Source organism: Microcebus murinus, chromosome 24 (genome assembly GCF_040939455.1).
Source record: "Microcebus murinus isolate Inina chromosome 24, M.murinus_Inina_mat1.0, whole genome shotgun sequence".
NCBI classification, from domain to species: Eukaryota; Metazoa; Chordata; class Mammalia; order Primates; family Cheirogaleidae; genus Microcebus; species Microcebus murinus.
The window spans coordinates 2,620,767-2,639,762 of record NC_134127.1 but is presented as its reverse complement, the minus strand read 5'-3'; the positions used below and the strand labels follow the sequence as shown (position 1 = coordinate 2,639,762).

Here is an 18,996-nt window from a genome sequence, read left to right as displayed (position 1 = left end):
CAGGTCACCCACATGGCTCATTTTCAAGATTAAAATAACCAGAATGGCACTTTTTAAACCATCAATGTACTGCGTTCATTAGCCACATCCTTCCCAAACATTTTGTTGATATGATATTTAGAGCTGTCTGTGCTGTGTTGGTTCCACGATGGAACTCATATTCAAAAATAACATGAATGTTTGACTTATCGATGGTTAAACAAAAATTGCTCTAAAACTTTTTTTTGAAAGAGAATCACAAGCTAAACAGGTGTTTGAAAGAATGAGGATGTATCTTTACAATAAAAAAAGAAGTGTGAAAGTGTCAAGGTGAAATGTCAGAGATAGCAACTGTCAAACTTTGTACTTAAGGACATTAGACATTCCATACTTAATAACCTAATACGTACTATATTTTCTTTATTTATTCATCCTTTGGTGGCCACTTCAGTTGTTTCCCCATCTTGGCTATTGTGAATAATGCTGACATTGTACTGGCTTTTAAAAAAGTGCCATTCTCTTGATTTTTCTTTGTTTGCAAAGTTAATAAACCATTAAGTCAGCAGTAGCACGTAGGAAATTGCTAGTAATGATGGCTGTCATTTCTGTTTTCCTCTTTGACTTCCACCACAGTTAACTAAAACCTGCCATGGAAAATGTGGAGAAAAACCTTACCAAGACCCTCACTAGAAAGGCGACGGAGCCTATTTACCTCTGGTATCACTACTGAGGGGTTCAAACAATTTAAACTTCTCCACAGCAAACCAGTTTGTGCAAGCCCGCACGCTCGCGTCGCCTGTGGAAGTCGCCCGGCCGCTAGAGGCCGCCCTCACTCGTGGCCCCAGGGCAGCGCGCCAACCCGCGGGAGGGCCACCGCGCGCCTGCGCAGTCACCAACCGCCCTCAGCCTGGGCTGCGCCCTCTGCCGGTAGCCGAGCATGTTCCTCGTCCTCGCTCTGCTCGCCGGGATCGCTCTGCCGCAGCTCCGCCCCGGTCAGTCCGCCGCAGCCTCCTGCTTCTGAGCCCGGGGCTCTTCCTGGGGAACAGTTCCCTGTCGCTCTGAGACCTCACCCCTCTCTCCGTCTGGCGCCTCCCGCCACCGCGTCGCCCTCCCAAGACCAGGGTGTCGCCAGCTGAGGCCGCCCCTCAGGGCGCGCAGGGGATGGGATGGAGGGGGGTGCGGGTGGGGGTGGGGGGTACACCGCCTCAGTTTCTCCTCAGAGTCCTGAGGAGAGCAAGCCTGGGTGATTCTGAAAAGGACCCGGATAAGCCCTGTAGACCTGAAATGTCTAATTTTTTTTGTTTGTTTGTGTCTTGGCCATTTTTCAATGTGCCATTGATAGTATGGTGAAACCTGGGAACAAGAAGGAGTGTGTGGACACATACGAGAAATTAAAAGTTTAGACCCTGCTATGGGATCCAGGATAAGAACCCGTTCTTGGCTGAGAGGATTGTTGATACAAAAAACATAAAAACCAGAAACATTTTCTTGCTGCAGATTATGAAGGAATATTCCTGCATGTTACAGTTCCACAGAAGATAATGTCAAATGAAAGTGAAGCTTCAGAGAGAAAGGTAAATGATCAAGAATATTTGTTTTATATGTAAAATTTTAAGGCTATTTTTATTTAATAAGTCAGATCATATTAATATGTATTCACTTGCAGTGCACAGTATTTTAACTTTGTTTTTTTCTTAGTGTATTTTGGTCCTCCCATTCCCCATCTCTACTGTTTATTTCCTTTTGCCCTTCCCTCATCTCTTCCCATATTACATGTTCACAATTTTCAAGAAATACTGAACATCTTTCAGCAATTATACTAGCAAGGAAAAAAGTCAGTATGAAATATGTATGACAATAGTCCAGCTAGAAATTTTTAGAAATTGTTAGTGGCCACTAAATGACAGAGATTGGTATTGAACAAAATTTAGAAATGTAAAATTTGACCCACAAGCAAGAATTAGTAGCACTAACAGCCAAAGAAAGAAAGAAGGAAAATAAAAAACAAAAATGTCACATTTGCCAAATTACGATGAAAAAAATATATCATTAATAAATACTAACTGGAAAAAGAAGTAGAAAAATGCTTATCTACCATATAACAAGTGATTTAATTGAAGGCATTGGGTCTTGAATATTATCCTGATTAAAATACTTCAAATTAACATAGTTAAAATGTTTTATATTACTATTTGAAGTCACAGTACAGAGGTTTATATTGCTGTGTGTTTAAAATGATAGGTCTAATATGGTTAACTCTGTGAAATTTTTTTCAGGTTGAAATAGCAATTTTAGAGATAAGAGTAAAGGAAAACATTAAAATCCATTAATTCTGTTTTGGCATATAATATTGGAACCTCTTATGTTTATGATCTACTATAGAACAATTCTATTACTAACAATGTTCTCCTACTGGAAAATTATGATATATAAAATATATACGAACGTGTATTTGGGAATTGCAAAAAAGTAAATCATTTTCTTCAGACAAATTGGAAAGTATCTCTAATCTCATTTAATCTTCATATTAACCTTCTGAAGTAAGATATATATATATATAGGTAGATAGATATATGAAACTTTTTTTTTAAGAAAGAAGATTGAAAAGTGTTAAGGGCATCAGATCTACAAATGTCAGGATATAGAGTCTAATATTTAATTTGTAACTCTAATTCCACTATAGTAAGCTGCCTTGTGTTGAGAAATACTTTGCATAAGAGTTATTTTCTTCTATTTTTTTATTCTGATTTACTACTGTTGCTCATTGTCATTGCATGATCACTTTAAACTTCAAATTGCTGACTGCTGGTCAAAAAGCAGGTAACAAACAACTTTGTAGGACATTAAATAGTTTTACTATGGAAGACATGAAATGTTCAGCATTTGCCTACATTTTTGGTATTCTTTAATATGGAATTCTTGAAGCCATTTTATTCTTTTTTATATTTTAAAACTTTATTGATATAAAAATTGCACATATCTGATGTGTTTTGATGAGTTTGGGCATATGCATATGCCCTTGATATCATTACCATAATCAATGTATGAAACATATCTGTCACTATGTGTGCATTTCACTATGCATTTCTGTTTTGTATTTTGTTTGTTTTATTTTTTATGTATGATAAGAGCACTGAACATGATAATTATCCTCTTAATATATTTTAAAGTGCATAATACCATATTGTTACCTATTGGTATTATGTTGTACAACATATATGTAGAACTCATTCATCTTGTGTAACTGAAACTTTATACCGATTCAGCAACAATTCCCCATTTCTCCCTCTCCAGCCCCTGGATACAACCATTCTATTCTGTTTCTAAGAGTTTGACTATTTTAGATACCTCATATAACTGGAGTCGTATGTTATTTGTTACACTGTAACTGGCTCATTTTACATAGCATAACAGTACTCCAGATTTATTCATGTTGTTGCAAATAGCAGGATTTCCCTCTAGCTATAACTTCCAGTACAATATTGAATAAAAACTTTGAGAGCAGAAATTTCTTTCTTGTTTTAGATTGTAGAGAGGACACTTTCAGTCATTCATTAATAAGTATGATGTTAGATATAGATTTTGTTCAATTTGTTTCTTTTAAAAAGTTTGAGGACGTTTTCGTCATTGATAGTTGCTAATAAAAATGTTTAAATTTGTAAATGGTTCTTTAATCATTATTAAAGGAAGGTTTGTAAATTTTCTTTTAATTGCTGTTCTTTTGTTCCTATAAGCCACAAAGTTTTATAGGTTATGGCTTTGCCATTGCTTATTTAAATTTTTTCTAGTTTTTTAAATTACTTCTTTGACTTATAGGATATTTAGATGTGAGTTATTTAATTTCTAAAAATTTGAGAGGTTATCCAAATATTTCTGATATTGATTTATAACTTAATTTCATTTGATCCAGATAACTTGCTTTCTGTGACTTAAATATTGTTAAGGTATTGAAGCTTGGCAGAAAATAAGGTGTATCTTAGTCATCATTCCCTGTGGATTTGAAAAATATGTGTATTTCATTTTGGTGGATTGTGTGTTCTACAAATGTAAATTAGTTCAAATTGATTGATAGTATTGTTTAATCTTCTATGTTTTTGCAAATTTTGTATTACTCACTCTGTTTCAGATTAAGTGCTTTGTTTGAGAAACAGTTTTGACTTGCTGCTAATGAGCCTTAATAAGACAGAATGCTTAATCAAGCCACCAAGGTACCAGAGACTTGAGCTGCCCATCATGAACTTGATATTATCTGACCTATAAAGCTTAAAGTTGGACATGCAGAGCAGGACTTCATTATCAAATGGAAGGGATACTTATCTGACTGGGCTTGGCTATGCCTGAAGGCACAATTAAGTCACATGAAGAAATAGCTCAAATGCCCTTGGTCTCAATTCCTGCTACATTATCTTCTGTCTTCCAGCCTGTGCAGCAGGGGCCAAGTGGTGATGTTTTATTGAGAGTAAAGTGTTGAAATCTCCATTTATAAGTAATACTTGTCTCTTCCACATTTCAGTTCTTCATGCATTTTACAGCTTAATACACACTTAGATTTATGTTGTCTTCTTGGTGAATTGACACTTTTATCATTCTGAAATGTCTCTCCTTTTCCCTACTATTAGGTTTTATTATCCTGCAATGTACTTTTCCAGTTTTTAATGTACACATCCAGTTTACTTATGATTAGCATTTCAGTGATGTATTATTTCTCTCTTATCTCTTAATCCATGTCTTTTGAGAACAATACATAACTGCATCTTGTTTTTTTATGCAATCTTAAATAATCTATATTTTTAAAAAATGTAATGTTTAAAAATATACATAATATAAAATTCACCACCTTAACTATTTGAAGGGTACAATTTAGTAGGTTTAATTATATTCACCTTGTTGTGTAACACATCTATACAATTTTTTCATATTTAAAACTGAATATGTATACCAATTAAACACTAATTTCCTTTCTGGCCTTCCCACAGCCTGCCCTTTCACCCATCATTCTACTTTCTGTTTGTATGATTTTGACTAATTTATAAATATTTTATATGAGTTAAACCATGCATTATTATTTCTTTTGTGACTGGCTCACTTCAATCAGCATAATGTCCTCAAGGTTCAACCATGTTTTAGCATGAGATAGGTTTTCTGTTTTTTTTTAAAGATTACATAATATTTCATTTTATAGTCTACATTTTATTCATCTATTCATCTGTTGGCAGACATTTGGGTTGCTTCTACCTCTTAGCTGCAGTGAATAATGATGCAAAGAACATGAGTATGCAAATATCTTTGAGATACTGCTTTTAATTCTTTTGGGTACATACCCAGAAGTGAGATTTCTGAATCATATAATTGTATTTTAAATTTTTTGATGAATCTCTCTAATATTTTTTATAATGGCTGCATAATTTTGCCTTCTCACCAACAGTGTACAAAAGTTACAGTTTCTCCAAGTACACACCAGCACTTGCTATTTTCTCTTCTTTGTATAGAAGCCATCCTTAAGTGCGTAAGGTTTTGATTTGCACTTCTCTTACGATTAGTGATGTTGAGTTTCTTTTTATATGCTGGTTAGCCATTTGTGTACCTTCTTTGGAGATTTGTCTGCTCAAGTCCTTTGCCCATTTTTAATTGGATTTTTTGGGTGTTTTTGTTATTGCTGCCATTGAGTTGTAGGAGTTCCTTATATATTCTAGAACTAACCCTTTGTGAGATATATGATTTCCAAATATTTTCTCCCATTTACAGGTTGCCTTTCCAGTTTGTTGATTATTTCCTTTTATCTACAGAAGTTTTTACATTTGATGTTGTCTAGTTTATTTTTTTCTCTGTTCCCTGTACTTTAGTTGATATATCCAAGAAATTATTGCCAAATCCAATGTTCTGAAGCTTTTCTCTAGAGTTTTTTCTAGGACTTTTACAGCGTTATATATTGTATTTATATCTTTAATCCATTGTGAGTTGATTTTTGCACTTGGTGTAAGGTAAATGTCTGATTTCATTCTTTTGTTTGGATATCCAGATTTCCCAGCACCATTTGTTGAAGACACTGTCCTTTTCTCATTATGGTATCTTGGAGCCCTTGTCAAAGACAATTTGACCATATACACAAGGGTTTATTTCTGGGCTCTCCAGTCTGTTCCATTGGTTGAAATATCTGTCATTATGGCAGAATGACACTCTTTGGATCACTGTTACTTTGTATTATGTTTTGATATGAGGAAGTATGAGGCCCATACATTTATTCTTTATTTTCCAGATTGTTAAAGCCTTTTGGGGTTCCTTTACATTGCATATGAATTTTAGGATGGTTTCATCTATTTCTAAAAATTGAAGCTTTGATCAGGATTGCATTGAATCTGTATATCACTAAGGACATAAGGGACATTTTAATAATATTGAGTTTTTCAATCCACGAACACAGGATTCCTTTGCTTCTAATTTGTGTTTATGGTCAAATTATCTTTGACAAGGGCTCCAAGATACCATAATGAGAAAAGGATAGTGTCTTCAACAAATGGTGCTGGGAAATCTGGATATCCAAACAAAAGAACGAAATCGAACATTTATATTACACCGTGTACAAAAATCAACTCACAATGGATTAAAGACCTAAATGCAATATCTAAAACTTTCCTTGATGTCTTTTAACAATGTTTTGTAGCTTTTGGTTTATTCCTATGTACTTAATTCTTTTTGATTCTATCGTAAATGGAATTGTTCATGTAATCTCATCTGATTGCTTATTGTTAGTGTACAGAAACAATCAATTTTGTGCTGATTTTTAATCTTGGATTTTACTTATTTATAATTTATTATTATTTTTGATTGACAAATCATTATTTTATACATCTTTGGAGTACAGTGTGATGTCTTTCATAATGACTGAGTCATGGCTATAAATGTGGCCATCACCCAAATAGTGTTCATTGTTCCTATACCTGTTAGGTAGGTTTTTGCCCATTCTTTCCTCTCTGTCCCCCCTGCTTGATTTCCACTGAATTTTACTTCTTTCTGTGCACATATGTGCTCATGGGTTAGTACCAATTTAATAAAAAGTATATGTCATGTTTGTTTTTCCATTCTTCAGATATTTCAGTTAGGATAATGGTCTCTAACTTCATCCAGTTTGTAGTAAAAGATATTAATTCATCTTTTTGGGGACTGAGTAGTAGTATCCCATGATATATATACACCACATTTTGTTAATACACTCATGAATTGACGGACACTTGGCTTGATTCCACATTTTTGCTACTGTGAATTGTGCATCAATAAACATTTGAGTGTAGATGTCTTTTTTACAAACTGTCTTCTTTTCCTTCGAGTAGATATGCAGTAGTGGGATTGCTAGATCAAATGATAGGTCTACTTTTAGTTCTTTGAGGAATCTCCATACTGTTTTCCATAGAGTTTGTACTAATTTTTAGTCCTACAAAGACAATATAAACATTCCTTTCTGTCGCATCCATGCCAACATCTACTGTTTTTGAACTTTTTAATAAAAGTCATGCTAACATGGGTAAGGTGGTATTTCACTGTGGTTTCAATTTGCATTTTCCTGATGATTAATGACATTGAGCATTTTTTCATACGTTTATTGGCCATTTGTCTGTATCCTTTGGAAAAGTTCTGTTCATGTCATTCGCCCACTTTTTTAAAGGATTGTTTTATTCTTGCTGATTTGCATGAGTTGTGTATAAATTCTAGTTATTAGCTCTTTATCAGATGCATAACTTATGAATAATAACTGCCATTCTGTAGGTTGTCTATTTGTTCTGTTGATTATTTCCTTAGCTGTGCAGAAGATTTTTTAATTTGATCAAGTTCTTTTATTTATTTTTGTTGTTGCTGTAATTGCCATTGAGGTCTTAGTCGGAAATTCTTTGCCTGGGCCAGTATCTAGAAGAGACTTTCCTACATTTTGTTCTAGAATTGTTATGATTTTAATCCTTACATTTAAATGTTTTATCCATCTTGAATTAACTTTTGTGAGTGGTGAGAGAAAGGGGTCTTGTTTCATTCTTCTTCATGTGGCTATACAATTTTCCCAGCACCATATATTGAACAGGACTTCTTTTCCCCAGTGCGTACTGTCTGCTTTGTCAAAGATCAGTTGACTGTATGTGGATGGTTTTATATCTGGGTTCTTTTTTTTGTTCCATGTCTATGTCTATGTCTTTATTTTTGTACCAGTATCATGCTGTTTTTGTTACTATAGATTTGTAATATAGGATAGTTTGAATGTGATGCCTCTTGATTTGTTCTTTTTGCTTAAAATCGTTTTGGCTATTCAGACTCTTTTCTGGTTCCAAATGAAATACACAATTATTTTTTCTATATCTGTGAAATTTGCCATTGCTATTTTGATGGGGATTGCATTGAATCTGTAAATCACTTTGGGTAGAATGGACATTTTAACAATGTTGATCCTCCTTATCCATGAGCATGATATATTTCTTCATTTGTTTGTGTCATCCACAATTTTTTTCTTCAGTGTTTTGTAATTATTGTAGAGACATTTCACCTCTTTGGTTAAATATATTCATAGGTATTTTATTTTCTTTGTAGCTATTGTGAATGGTATTAAGTCTTTGATTTGACTCTCAGCTTGACTGTTATTGGTGTGTAGAAATGCCACTGATTCGTGTAAATTAATATTGTAACCTGAGACTTTGTTGAATTTATTTATCAATTCCAGGAGTGTCCAAGTGGAATCTAATAAAGTTGAATTTACATAGGTAGAGAGTAGACTAATGGTTACCAGAGGCTGATGGGGTGGGGAGAGACTACATGAAGATGTTGAACAAAAAGTAAAAAGTTTCACAGACAGACAGGAAGGGAAGAGACAAGACAGCTGATCAAAGACATCAGCTGCCAGACTGTCTCAGAAAGAAGGAAAAGTTTTAGGTAAAAAGCAGGGGTGGAGGGGAAACAGATCAGGAGTAATTCTGAGGGAAAAGTGCCAGAACCCACCAGAGATTCCATGGGAAGAAGTTGCGAAGCGTAATAAGGAGCAAGATATTGGCAGAGATTGACCCACAAGAAGCTTGGAGTCCAGTGAAAAGGGTAGTTGGATGTTTGTTTCTCCCTCCCTCCCATCTCTGATAGTCAGCAGGCTTCTGAGCTGCTGGAGAGCCTTTCCACCCTCATGAGCCCAACTGCTGCTGCCGCCAGTGAACTGGGAGCTTCTTGAGAACCAAGGGGGTTCCTGTCACCACAGACCCGAGCTGAGATGGCAGGCGCCATATTGTTTCTCCACCCACTGTGGACCTTTGTCCATCCCAGGGGGGCTTCGGACCCTTGGTTTTCATCTTGCTCATTCCCACACAAATATTTCCCAACTCCAGCCCACACTATAGGAGCCACAGGGGCTGATGGGTTATGGGGGATCTGTGTGACCCCACAGACTGGACATTCCAGGCAGGCTGCCTTCCAGAGAGAGGGACAGAGATGACCAGAGTGCTATCTCTCCTCCATGCAGACTCAGTTCCTTCCCCCGTCCCTTCCTTTGCCCACCACTGCCAAGAGGGATGATTGAGACAAGGCTCTCAGAAGCAGCTGCTTCTCCACTGTTGTTGCCACACTGAGGCTTCCATAAAGAATGGGGCTCACACTTTTCCTCTCAAATACCTGCAGCAGACTAAGGTGTTCTGACTATGAGCTCCCTGCTCACCAGGCCTCCCTAGTGCTGCTTGCCTGGCTGCTCAGAGCAGGTAACTAACAAAGCAGAGGGACATCAGACATGCTTGAGCACCCCAAAGGCAACTTGAGACCAGCCCACTTCTCCCTGGCAGTTAGTGATTGATCTTTTGGGACCCAGGAATAGGCCCATAGGTCAGATCCTGTACACTCAGGACTTGATTGTGTTGCTCAGGGGAACAGAGGGGAGATTTGTGAACTACTCTCAGGAGGCAAGGGTGTCCAGGTGGGCAGAACTGAAAAGAGAGTGCAGTATGGGTCCCAGCCACAGCACAACCATGGACCACCCCTCCACAAAACAAGAAGGCCATGCTCTCAGGCCAGGGTGAGATCCTGGGCAGGGAAGCTCCAAGTCCACACCGACATCATGGGGGAGCTAAGTTTGAGCTCCCACCTGCTGGCAGACACTCAGGGCAGGGGAGGAGTAAGGAGAATGAAATCCAATCCCAACAGTTTAACTGTGAATCTCAGATGTCCCTTCCCCCATGAGCAGATTTTCTGGCTGGGTAGGGCCACTTCAGTCCCTCCCTTGTGGCTTTTCCCAGTGGCCTGGGAGTGGACCTTCCATCATTGCCAAGACAGCTACCTTACCGAGTTTTGTGGAGCCTGACAGCAAGCTCACCCAACCCAGGTTAACCCACCCTCACTCCCCCAACCACCTCTGCTGCAGTAGATAATAGGGAATCATCTCAAAGTTCCAGGGTTCCTCTCACTCTCTGGGGAATTCAAGTGCTTCTCTTTATGGGTTAGAGCTGGGCACAAGTCCCCAAAACAACACTGAAGCTGGCTCTTTCATGCAAGCTACAAATATTCGCAGTGAGGTCAGTTCTGCAGCCCTTCACAGCATTTACAGACTCATTCATACAGGGTATGGCTGATTCTTACCCACAAGCAACACCTGCTGTCTCAGAGATTAAACTGGGCATCCAAATACAATTCAGGCCGTTAAGAAGACAACAGGGCTTAGAAAAGAGACAAGATTTGAAAGACCTCCATCCTCCCTCATCAACAATAGATGAATTCACGCACACACACTGCTCACCACTGTTGCAGCTTACAATGGGTAATTGAGAAAAACACCACACTAAGGATATCTATAACCAAGATGCCCATCCAAAACCTAGACCACCATCAGGGCACCCACAAGCAAAGCCAAAGGTACTTACCCAACATATACTACAGACTGTGGGGTCACACAGATCCCTCATAACCCACCAGCCCCTGTGGCTCCTATAGTGTGGGCTGGAGTTGGGAAATATTTGTGTGGTGGGTTCTGGCACTTTTCCCTCAGAATTACTCCTGATCTGTTTCCCCTCCACCCCTGCTTTTCACCTAAAACTTTTCCTTCTTTCTGAGACAGTCTGGCAGCTGATGTCTCTGAGCAGCCGTCTTGTCTCTTCCCTTCCTGTCTGTCTGTGAAACTTTGTACTCTTCGTTCAACATCTTCATTAGTCTCTCCCCACCCCATCAGCTTCTGGTAACCATTAGTCTACTCTCTACCTATGTAAACTCAACTTCATTAGATTCCACATATAGGTGAGATCATAAGAGTCGTGTGTTTTTCTATAGCTGGCTTATTTCACTTAGCATAACGTGCATTGATTTTGTATTCTGAAGCTTTACCAAAATTATTTATTAGTTTTAGCAGTTTGGTTGTGTGTGTGTGAGAGAGAGAGAGAGAGACAGAGAGAGAGAGAGAGAGAGAACTTTAGGCTTTTCTACATATAAGATCATGTCATCTGCAAACAGAGATACTATTACTTCTTACTTTCCACTTTGGATGCCTTTTATTTATTATCTCTTGTCTTGTTACTCTGGCTAGGACTTCCAGTACTATGTTTTTTTTTTTTTCTCTAAAACACATTTATTTGATTTTTTACATTGTCGCATTGAGAATTTTCCAAATCTCTTCAAACAAGAGTACTGTTTCCAAACAAGTGCTTGTTTCCAAACAAGAGTACTATGTTTGACAGAAGTAGCAAAGAGTGCCACCCTTGCCTTGTTCCTGATATTAGTTAAAACGCTTTCTGTCTTTCACCATTGAGTATGTTAGCTATGGGATTTTAATATATTGCTTTCATTATGCTGTGATAGCTTACTTATGTTCTTAGTTTATTGAGTGTTTTTTTTTGTTATCATGTAAGTGTGTTAAATGCTGTGAAATGGGTTTTCTGTATCAGCTGAGATGATGCTATGGTTTACATGTTTTTGTCCCCTTCAAAATTTATATAGAAACCCTAATTCCCAACGTGTTGATATTAAGGAGTATGACTTTCAGGAAGTGTTTGAATAATGAGGGGAGCTCTCATGAATGGGATTAGGTGCCCTTACAAAAGGGATCCACAGTGGCAGTTTGTACTTTTCTGTATTTCTGTCCCTTCTACCATGAGAGGACACAGTGTTCTCTTCCTCTGGAGGACACAGTGACAAGGCACCATGTTGGGAGTAGAGAAATCATCCTTCATTAGACACCAAACCTATGGGGGTCTTGACTTTGGATTTAAAAGCCACTCAGAACAGTGAGAAATAAATTTCTATTATTTAAAATTAGCCAGTGTGTGGAATATTTTTTTTAATAACAGCACAATTAACTAAGAAAGAAACTGGTACCAACATTGGGGGTTTTTCTATAACAAATGTAAAAATGTGGGAGCAGCTTTGGGTAAAGGCTGGAAGGGTTTGAGGTGCACCCTAGAAGAAGCCTATATTGCAATGAATGGAGCATTAAGGCAATCCAAGCGAGATTAATCACAGGGAGTCTCAGTATTCTCAGCGATTATTGCAGTGGCCTAGATCAGAATAGTGGTAGAAATGTGAACAGTAAAAGCCATTCTGATGAGGTTTAGACAGAAATAAGTAATTTCTTATTAGAAACCAGAGGAAAAGGCATCTCTATTACAAAGTGGCAAAGAACTTAGCTGAATTTTTCTATGTCCTAGTACTTTGTGGAAGACATAATTTAAGAGTCATGAACTAGGATATCTGTCTCTAAGAAAAGTGTTCAGGGTGCTGCATGGCTTCTCTTAGCTGATTTTAGTAAAATACAAGAAGAGAGAAACAATTTAAAGACCAAAAGGGGAGTAGAATATAAAGACTTGGAAAATTCTCAATGTGACAATGTAAAGAATCAAATAAATGTGTTTTAGAGAAAAAATAACAACAACAAAGGAGGGGCCAAGAAAGCACTAGATAAGGATATTAGTGTGGTTAGAAGAAAGCCAGATAATATTCATAAAGAGAATTGGAGAATTACCCTAACAGTATTTTGGAGATCTTCGAGGCTGCTATGCATATTAAAGGTCCAGAGTGCCCGCATTATGAGGGCAGAACAGTCTTAAAAGCTGGGCTTGGGGTCAGGACACCTGTGGAACTTTGGGCTCATTTCTCAGAGATGTCCCAAGTCTCTGTTTTCAGCATTTTGATCCAGCACTCTTCAGAAGCCACTCCAGCTGTGGCTCGAGCTGGCCCCATTGTGACTCAGACTGCCCGTGGCACAAACTATAAACATTGATGACATCCAGATGGAGCTAATTCTGGAGATGAGTGTAATATCTGTGGAATCATGGATTCCTCCAGCTAGATTTCAAAGGATGCTTTGTAGAGCCACGGGGCCCAGGCAGAGACATCTGCAGATGGGGGGACACTGCAGAGAGCCCCCACAAGGACAGTGCCTACTAAAGCCATGGGAGCAGGACCTCCCTTGAAATCCTAGAACTGTAGAGCCATCAATGTGCACCTGCAGCCTGGAGATCCGTCATAACTTGCCTCCAACCCATGAGAGCTGCTGTGTGGGCTGTGTCCAGCAAAGCCATGGGGACAGAGACTTCCAGGGCCTTGGGGGCAAAATTCCCACCCCAGTGTGTCTGTAAGGCAGGATATGGAGTCAAAGAGGTTATTCTCCAGTCTTAAGATTTAATGTTTTCCCTATTGGATGTTGAACTTACTTGGGACCTGTTACCCTACCTTGTTACATAAGTCTCCCTTTTGCAATGGGAATGTCTATCCTATGCCAGGCCCACTGTTGTATTTTGGAAGCACATGACTTGTTTGACTTAACAGGCTCACAGCTGGAGGGTAAGTTGCCTAAAGATAAAACACACCTTTGAGTCTTACCCGTCTCTGATTTGGATGATATTTAGATGAAACTCTGGACTTTAGAAACATTTGAATTGATGCTGAAACAAGTTAAGACATGGGGCTATTGGGATGAAATCAAGGCACTTTGTATGTAAAAAGGACATGAAATTTTAGGGACCAGAGTGGAATTCTATGATTTCAATTTTTTGTCTCATACAAAATTCACATTAAAACTTAATTCCTACTGCAACACTATGAAGAGTTGTCGCCTTTAGAAGATGCTATAGTTTGGGATATGGTGTGTTTGTCCCCATGACAACCTATATTGAAATTTGATCCCCAACACGGCAATATTGGGAAATGGGGTCTGGTTGCAGGTGTTTAAATTATGGAAATGGATCCCTCATGAGTGCCTTGGGACTGTTCTCACCATAGTGAGTGAAGTCTCACTCTCGAGAGATGGGATTAGTCCTCATGAGAATGCGTGAGTTCCTGCAAAAGTGTCCCGTTGCGAAGCCAGGGTGCCTCTCAGGTTTGTCTCTCTTTGCACTTGTCCACTTACCTGTTTGACCTTGTCTGCCATGTTACGACACAGCACAAAGGGTCCTGCCAGAGGCCAGGACCACATCCTTGAACTTCATAGCTATCACAACTGTTTTTAAGTTAAATAATTCTTTTTTTCTTTATAAATTACCCAGTCTGGGATATTCTTTTATAGGAACACAAGATGAACCAAAATGGGAGGTGATTGAGTTATGGGCCTTGTAAAAAGACTTCACGGGGGGAGTTTGTCCTTTTGTGCCCCACCATCCCTTCTGCCATGTGGGGACACGATATTCTTCCCCTCCAGGGCATGCAGCATCAGGAGTGATCTTGTAAGAAGTAAAGTTTTATTGTATCAGCACAGAACATACTAAGATAACACTCGTGCGATTTTTGTTTTTTATTCTGTTAGTGTGGTGTATGACATTGATTTTTGTATCTTGCACTTTTATTGTATTTGAGGAATGAACCCATCTTGTTCATTTTATAATACTTTTAAAGTTTTCTTGAATTTAGTTTGCTCATATTTTCTTGAGAATTGTGGCATCATTAATCAAGGATACAGGTCTGTCATTTTCTTTTCTTATCAAATCTTTGTCTGGATTTCCTGTTGGCATAGTGCTTGCTTCATAAAATGAGTTTGAGAATATTCCCTCTTCCTCTTCCTCAGTTCTTTGGAAGAGTTTTAGGAGGCTTGATGTTATTTTTTTTTTTTTACATGTTTTATAGAAGTTTCCAGTGATAACATCTGGTCCTGGAATTTTCATTGTTGGGAAATTTTTGATTCCTGCTCTGTTTCATGAATGGGACATATATATGCCAAGAACCCCCCACACACACACACACAAATGTGGCAAGAGCTAAGAAATCAAAGAACGAGGCAGACAAATTCAATTTGTCAACAGAGGGTGATTTATCAGGAAACTATGGACAGAAGCGTGGTCTTGAGTGCCAGCGAGACCAGTAGATATCCACACCGCTACAGATCCAGGGTTTATATACCACAGGGAAACGGTTAGGGTTAGAGTTACACATGCTCCAGAAGATTGTACAGCATAAAGTCCACCCCCCAGGAAAAGGCGAGAGTGCTACGTGTGTTGTAGCCTATAATTTGCCATAGGACAGGATTTATGGTAAGTATGTGTTTACAATAAAGTAAACATTGTCTTGACTTACACAAGGAAGAGTAAATGAAGTAGAAATGTTGGAGGCATTTCCAAGATTGGGGTTAATCAAAAGTCAACATGGCACGTTAGCATCCATGATAGATGGAGTGACTTTGGCCTCCATATGCTCAATCCCCTTCCTAGTTACAGATCTGTACAAATTTCCTATTATTCATGAAGTAGTCATAATGGGTTGTATGTTTCAAGAAACTATTTCTTTTATTATCCAATTTTTTGGCATATAATTGTACATAGTATTCTCTTAAAAACGTTCTCCTTTTTAATTTCTGTGACATCAATCATAATTTCCTCTCTCTTATTTCTGATTTTATTTCAGCCTTACATCTTGTTTTCTTCATAGCTACTCTAGCTAAGAGTCAATTTTATTGATCTTCTGAAAATCAACTCTTGTTTTTGTCAATATTTTTACTGTGTTTCTTTTGTCTCTCTCTAATCTTTGTTAGTTACTTCCTTTTGCCAGTCATTAATTCAGCTGTTTCTTTTTTTTTTTTTTTTTTTGGATTTCATTGCATTGTAAAGTTAGGGTGCTGATTTGAGATATTTCTTCCCCCTTAATACTGTTTTGGTGGCATCCCATAAATGTAAGTATGTTGTGTTTTTCTCTTCATTTGTCTCTAGATGTTCTATAAATTCTCTCATGATTTTATTTTTGATCCATTGGATTTTTACGAGTGAGTAGTTTATTTTCTGCACAGTAGAATAATGCATGATTTGTTCTTCTGTGACTGGTTTATTTCACTTACCATAATGTCTTCAAGGTTCATCCATGTTGTTGTACACTACAGAATTCCCTTCTTTTTAAGGTTGAATAGTATTCCATTTTATGTATATGCTGCATTTTTTAGTCCATTCATTAGTGATGGAAGTTTAGGTTGTTTCCACATCTTGAATTTTGTGAAAAATGCTTCAGTGAACATGGAGTGGTAATATTTCTTCAAGGTCCTGCTCTCCATTATTGTGGGTAAATCCTCAGAAGTTGAATTGTTGGATCCTATGGTAGTTCTATTTTTAGTTGTTTGAAGAACCTCCATACTATTTTCCATAATAGCTTCACCATTTTGCATCTCTACCAATAGTGGGCACATCCTCTCCAACATTTGTCTTTCTTTCCTTTTTTTTCCTTTTTGATAATAGCTATCCTAACAGTTACGAGGTGATATTTCATAGTGGTTTCTATTTGCAGTTTTTTGATGAATAGTGACATTGAACATTTTTTCCTATAGCTGTTATTTTCCATCTGCATATCGTCTTTGGTAAGACATCTGCTCAGATATTTTGTCAGTTTTAAAATTCAATTGCTGTTTCTTGAGTTTTACAAGGTCTTTGTATATTCTACACAAATCTTTTATCACATATGTGATTTGCAGACATTTTTCTGAGTCTGTAGCCCATTTCATTCTTTTAACAATGTATTTCTTATAGCTAAGTATTTTAATTTAAATGAAGTCCAACTTATTTTTTTTTCCTTACATGGATTTTACTTTTGCAGTCATATCTAAAAACTCATATCAACACCAAGTGTGTGCATGGATGTTTTCTCCTGTACGTTGTTCTAAAAGTTTTATAGTCTTTCATATTATATTTAAGCCTGTGACCAGTTTTTAATTAATGGACATACAAAGCATGAGGTCTGAATTGAGTTTCATCTTTTTGCATGTGGACATCCAATTTTTCTGTCACAATCAATTGAAGTGACTGCCCTTTCTGCATTGAATTGCTTTTATGTATTTTTAAAAAGTTAGTTGAATGTATTTGTATGAATCTATTTATGGGCTCTTTTCTGTTGCATTTGTCCATTTTGTTTTGCCAATATCATGCTGTCTTGTTTATGGTAGCTTTACAGAGAAAATTTTGAAATTGTATGATGCGATTCTTCCAACTTGGTTCTTCCTTCTCAGAATTCTGAAGACTACGCTAGGTCCCTGGCTACAGGCACACCTCATTGTCGTGTGCTTTACTTACTGCACTTCACAGATATTGTATTTTTTACAAATTTAAGGTTGTGGCAACACTGCGTAGAGAAAGCCTATTTGTACAATTTTTCCAATAGCATGTGCTCATTTTGTTTCTGTGCCAGCATTTTTTAGCAAAAAAGTACTTTTTAAAATTAAGGTATATACCTTTTTATACATAATGTTGTTGCATACTTAATTGACTATAATATGGTACAAACATAAGTTTCATATGCACCGAGAAACCAAAAAAATTTGTATGACTCCCTTTATTGTGGTAAAATTGAAGCCATAATATCTCAGAAGTATGTGTGTATTTGTTACTTTTGTGTTTTTAAATTCCTATTTGGACCTTGATGCGCACATGAAATTATAATACTTACATCTTCAGTTCTAAGTAATTTTGAGATGATATTTCTTAACTACTGCTTCCTTTTTCTTATCTTTATTTTTGCTACTTAAATTCTTATTACCTGATGTTGAAAACCCTGGAAATAGCTTCTCTGTTTCTGATTTATTCTTACAGATCTTCCACTTTTAAAATCACTTTGTATTTAATTCACAGAAACTTTCTTAGTTTTGATGTTTAACGTCACAATTCATCATTAAGACATATCCAGTATCCTTATTCAAGATAATGGTTTACTTAAAAATCAACAATTATGTTTTCATTTATATGATCTATAAGTGGTTTATTTACATAATTTTCTTTTCTTCAATAAAAACTGTCTGATCTTCTTCACATCCTCACAGTGTAATATAGTTGTAAACCACATTGTTTGTCTGTCAATTAGATGTGTTGACACCTATTCCTTGGAATTATACTAATACCCACTCTAACTTTTCTAAGGAGATTATTAATGAAACATACTTATATTAAGGTCCTGTTTTATTCACACAACTTACATTTTTTTTTAATCAGGAGTAATCTCTTGCATTTTTGAATTTATTATCTTTCCTTCTTAGCGTAGATATACCTCAGAAGTTAAATCTCTTTTTAAAAAATATTGTGTGCTTGCTATTGCAGTTGAGATTCTGTCAGACATTATGTTGCCACTGCTTTGCAGTCTGGGATCATGCATGGGACATGCTGTTGTGGCTTACGTTGGTGTTAGGGGAATGCAGAGTGAGGTTTGCCTCAGGTGTGGGTTACTAGCAGAGTATTCAGAGTCAGTGTGCTCTTGGGACTTCCTAGCATTTGCAGTCGTAAGCAGTACTGGCCCTGTTCCCTTCTACCAAGTTCACAGACTCTGTTCCGGCTTAAAACCAGAAAGGCTTCTTGAAATTGGCTTGTCCTGTAAAGAAACTGCAAGTTTGCTAGGGTAGATGTCTGTCTGGATTTGTGGACTTAGTTATTCCCCCTTGTAGGTTTTCACTGAGTCACCTTCTGTTTCTGGATACCACCGCACTGGGATGATGAACGTTACTGCCACTCAGTCCTGGGTGTATTAGAACTCTTGGCGCTAGTCCTGGAGCTGAGGGATTCCTCACAGCCTCCTTGTCTGCTTTCAGTCTGTTAGGTCTTTTTTCCTCAGTTTCTTATGTTGAGAGTTGCTAAA

General features: G+C 37.4%; 1 protein-coding gene across 2 annotated transcripts in view; it reads left to right on the top strand.

The window, feature by feature from the left end:
• Positions 1-853: 853 nt before the first annotated feature.
• LOC105878171 (disintegrin and metalloproteinase domain-containing protein 18) overlaps positions 854-18,996 on the top strand; it is a 101,541-nt gene continuing 83,398 nt past the window's right edge. For both annotated transcript variants that reach the window (XM_012777442.3, XM_012777440.3), the window contains exons 1-2: positions 854-971; positions 1,477-1,553. In XM_012777442.3, coding sequence (XP_012632896.1) covers positions 917-971; positions 1,477-1,553 — 132 coding nt within the window. In that variant the 5' untranslated portion in view covers positions 854-916. The remainder of the gene's footprint in view (positions 972-1,476; positions 1,554-18,996) is intronic.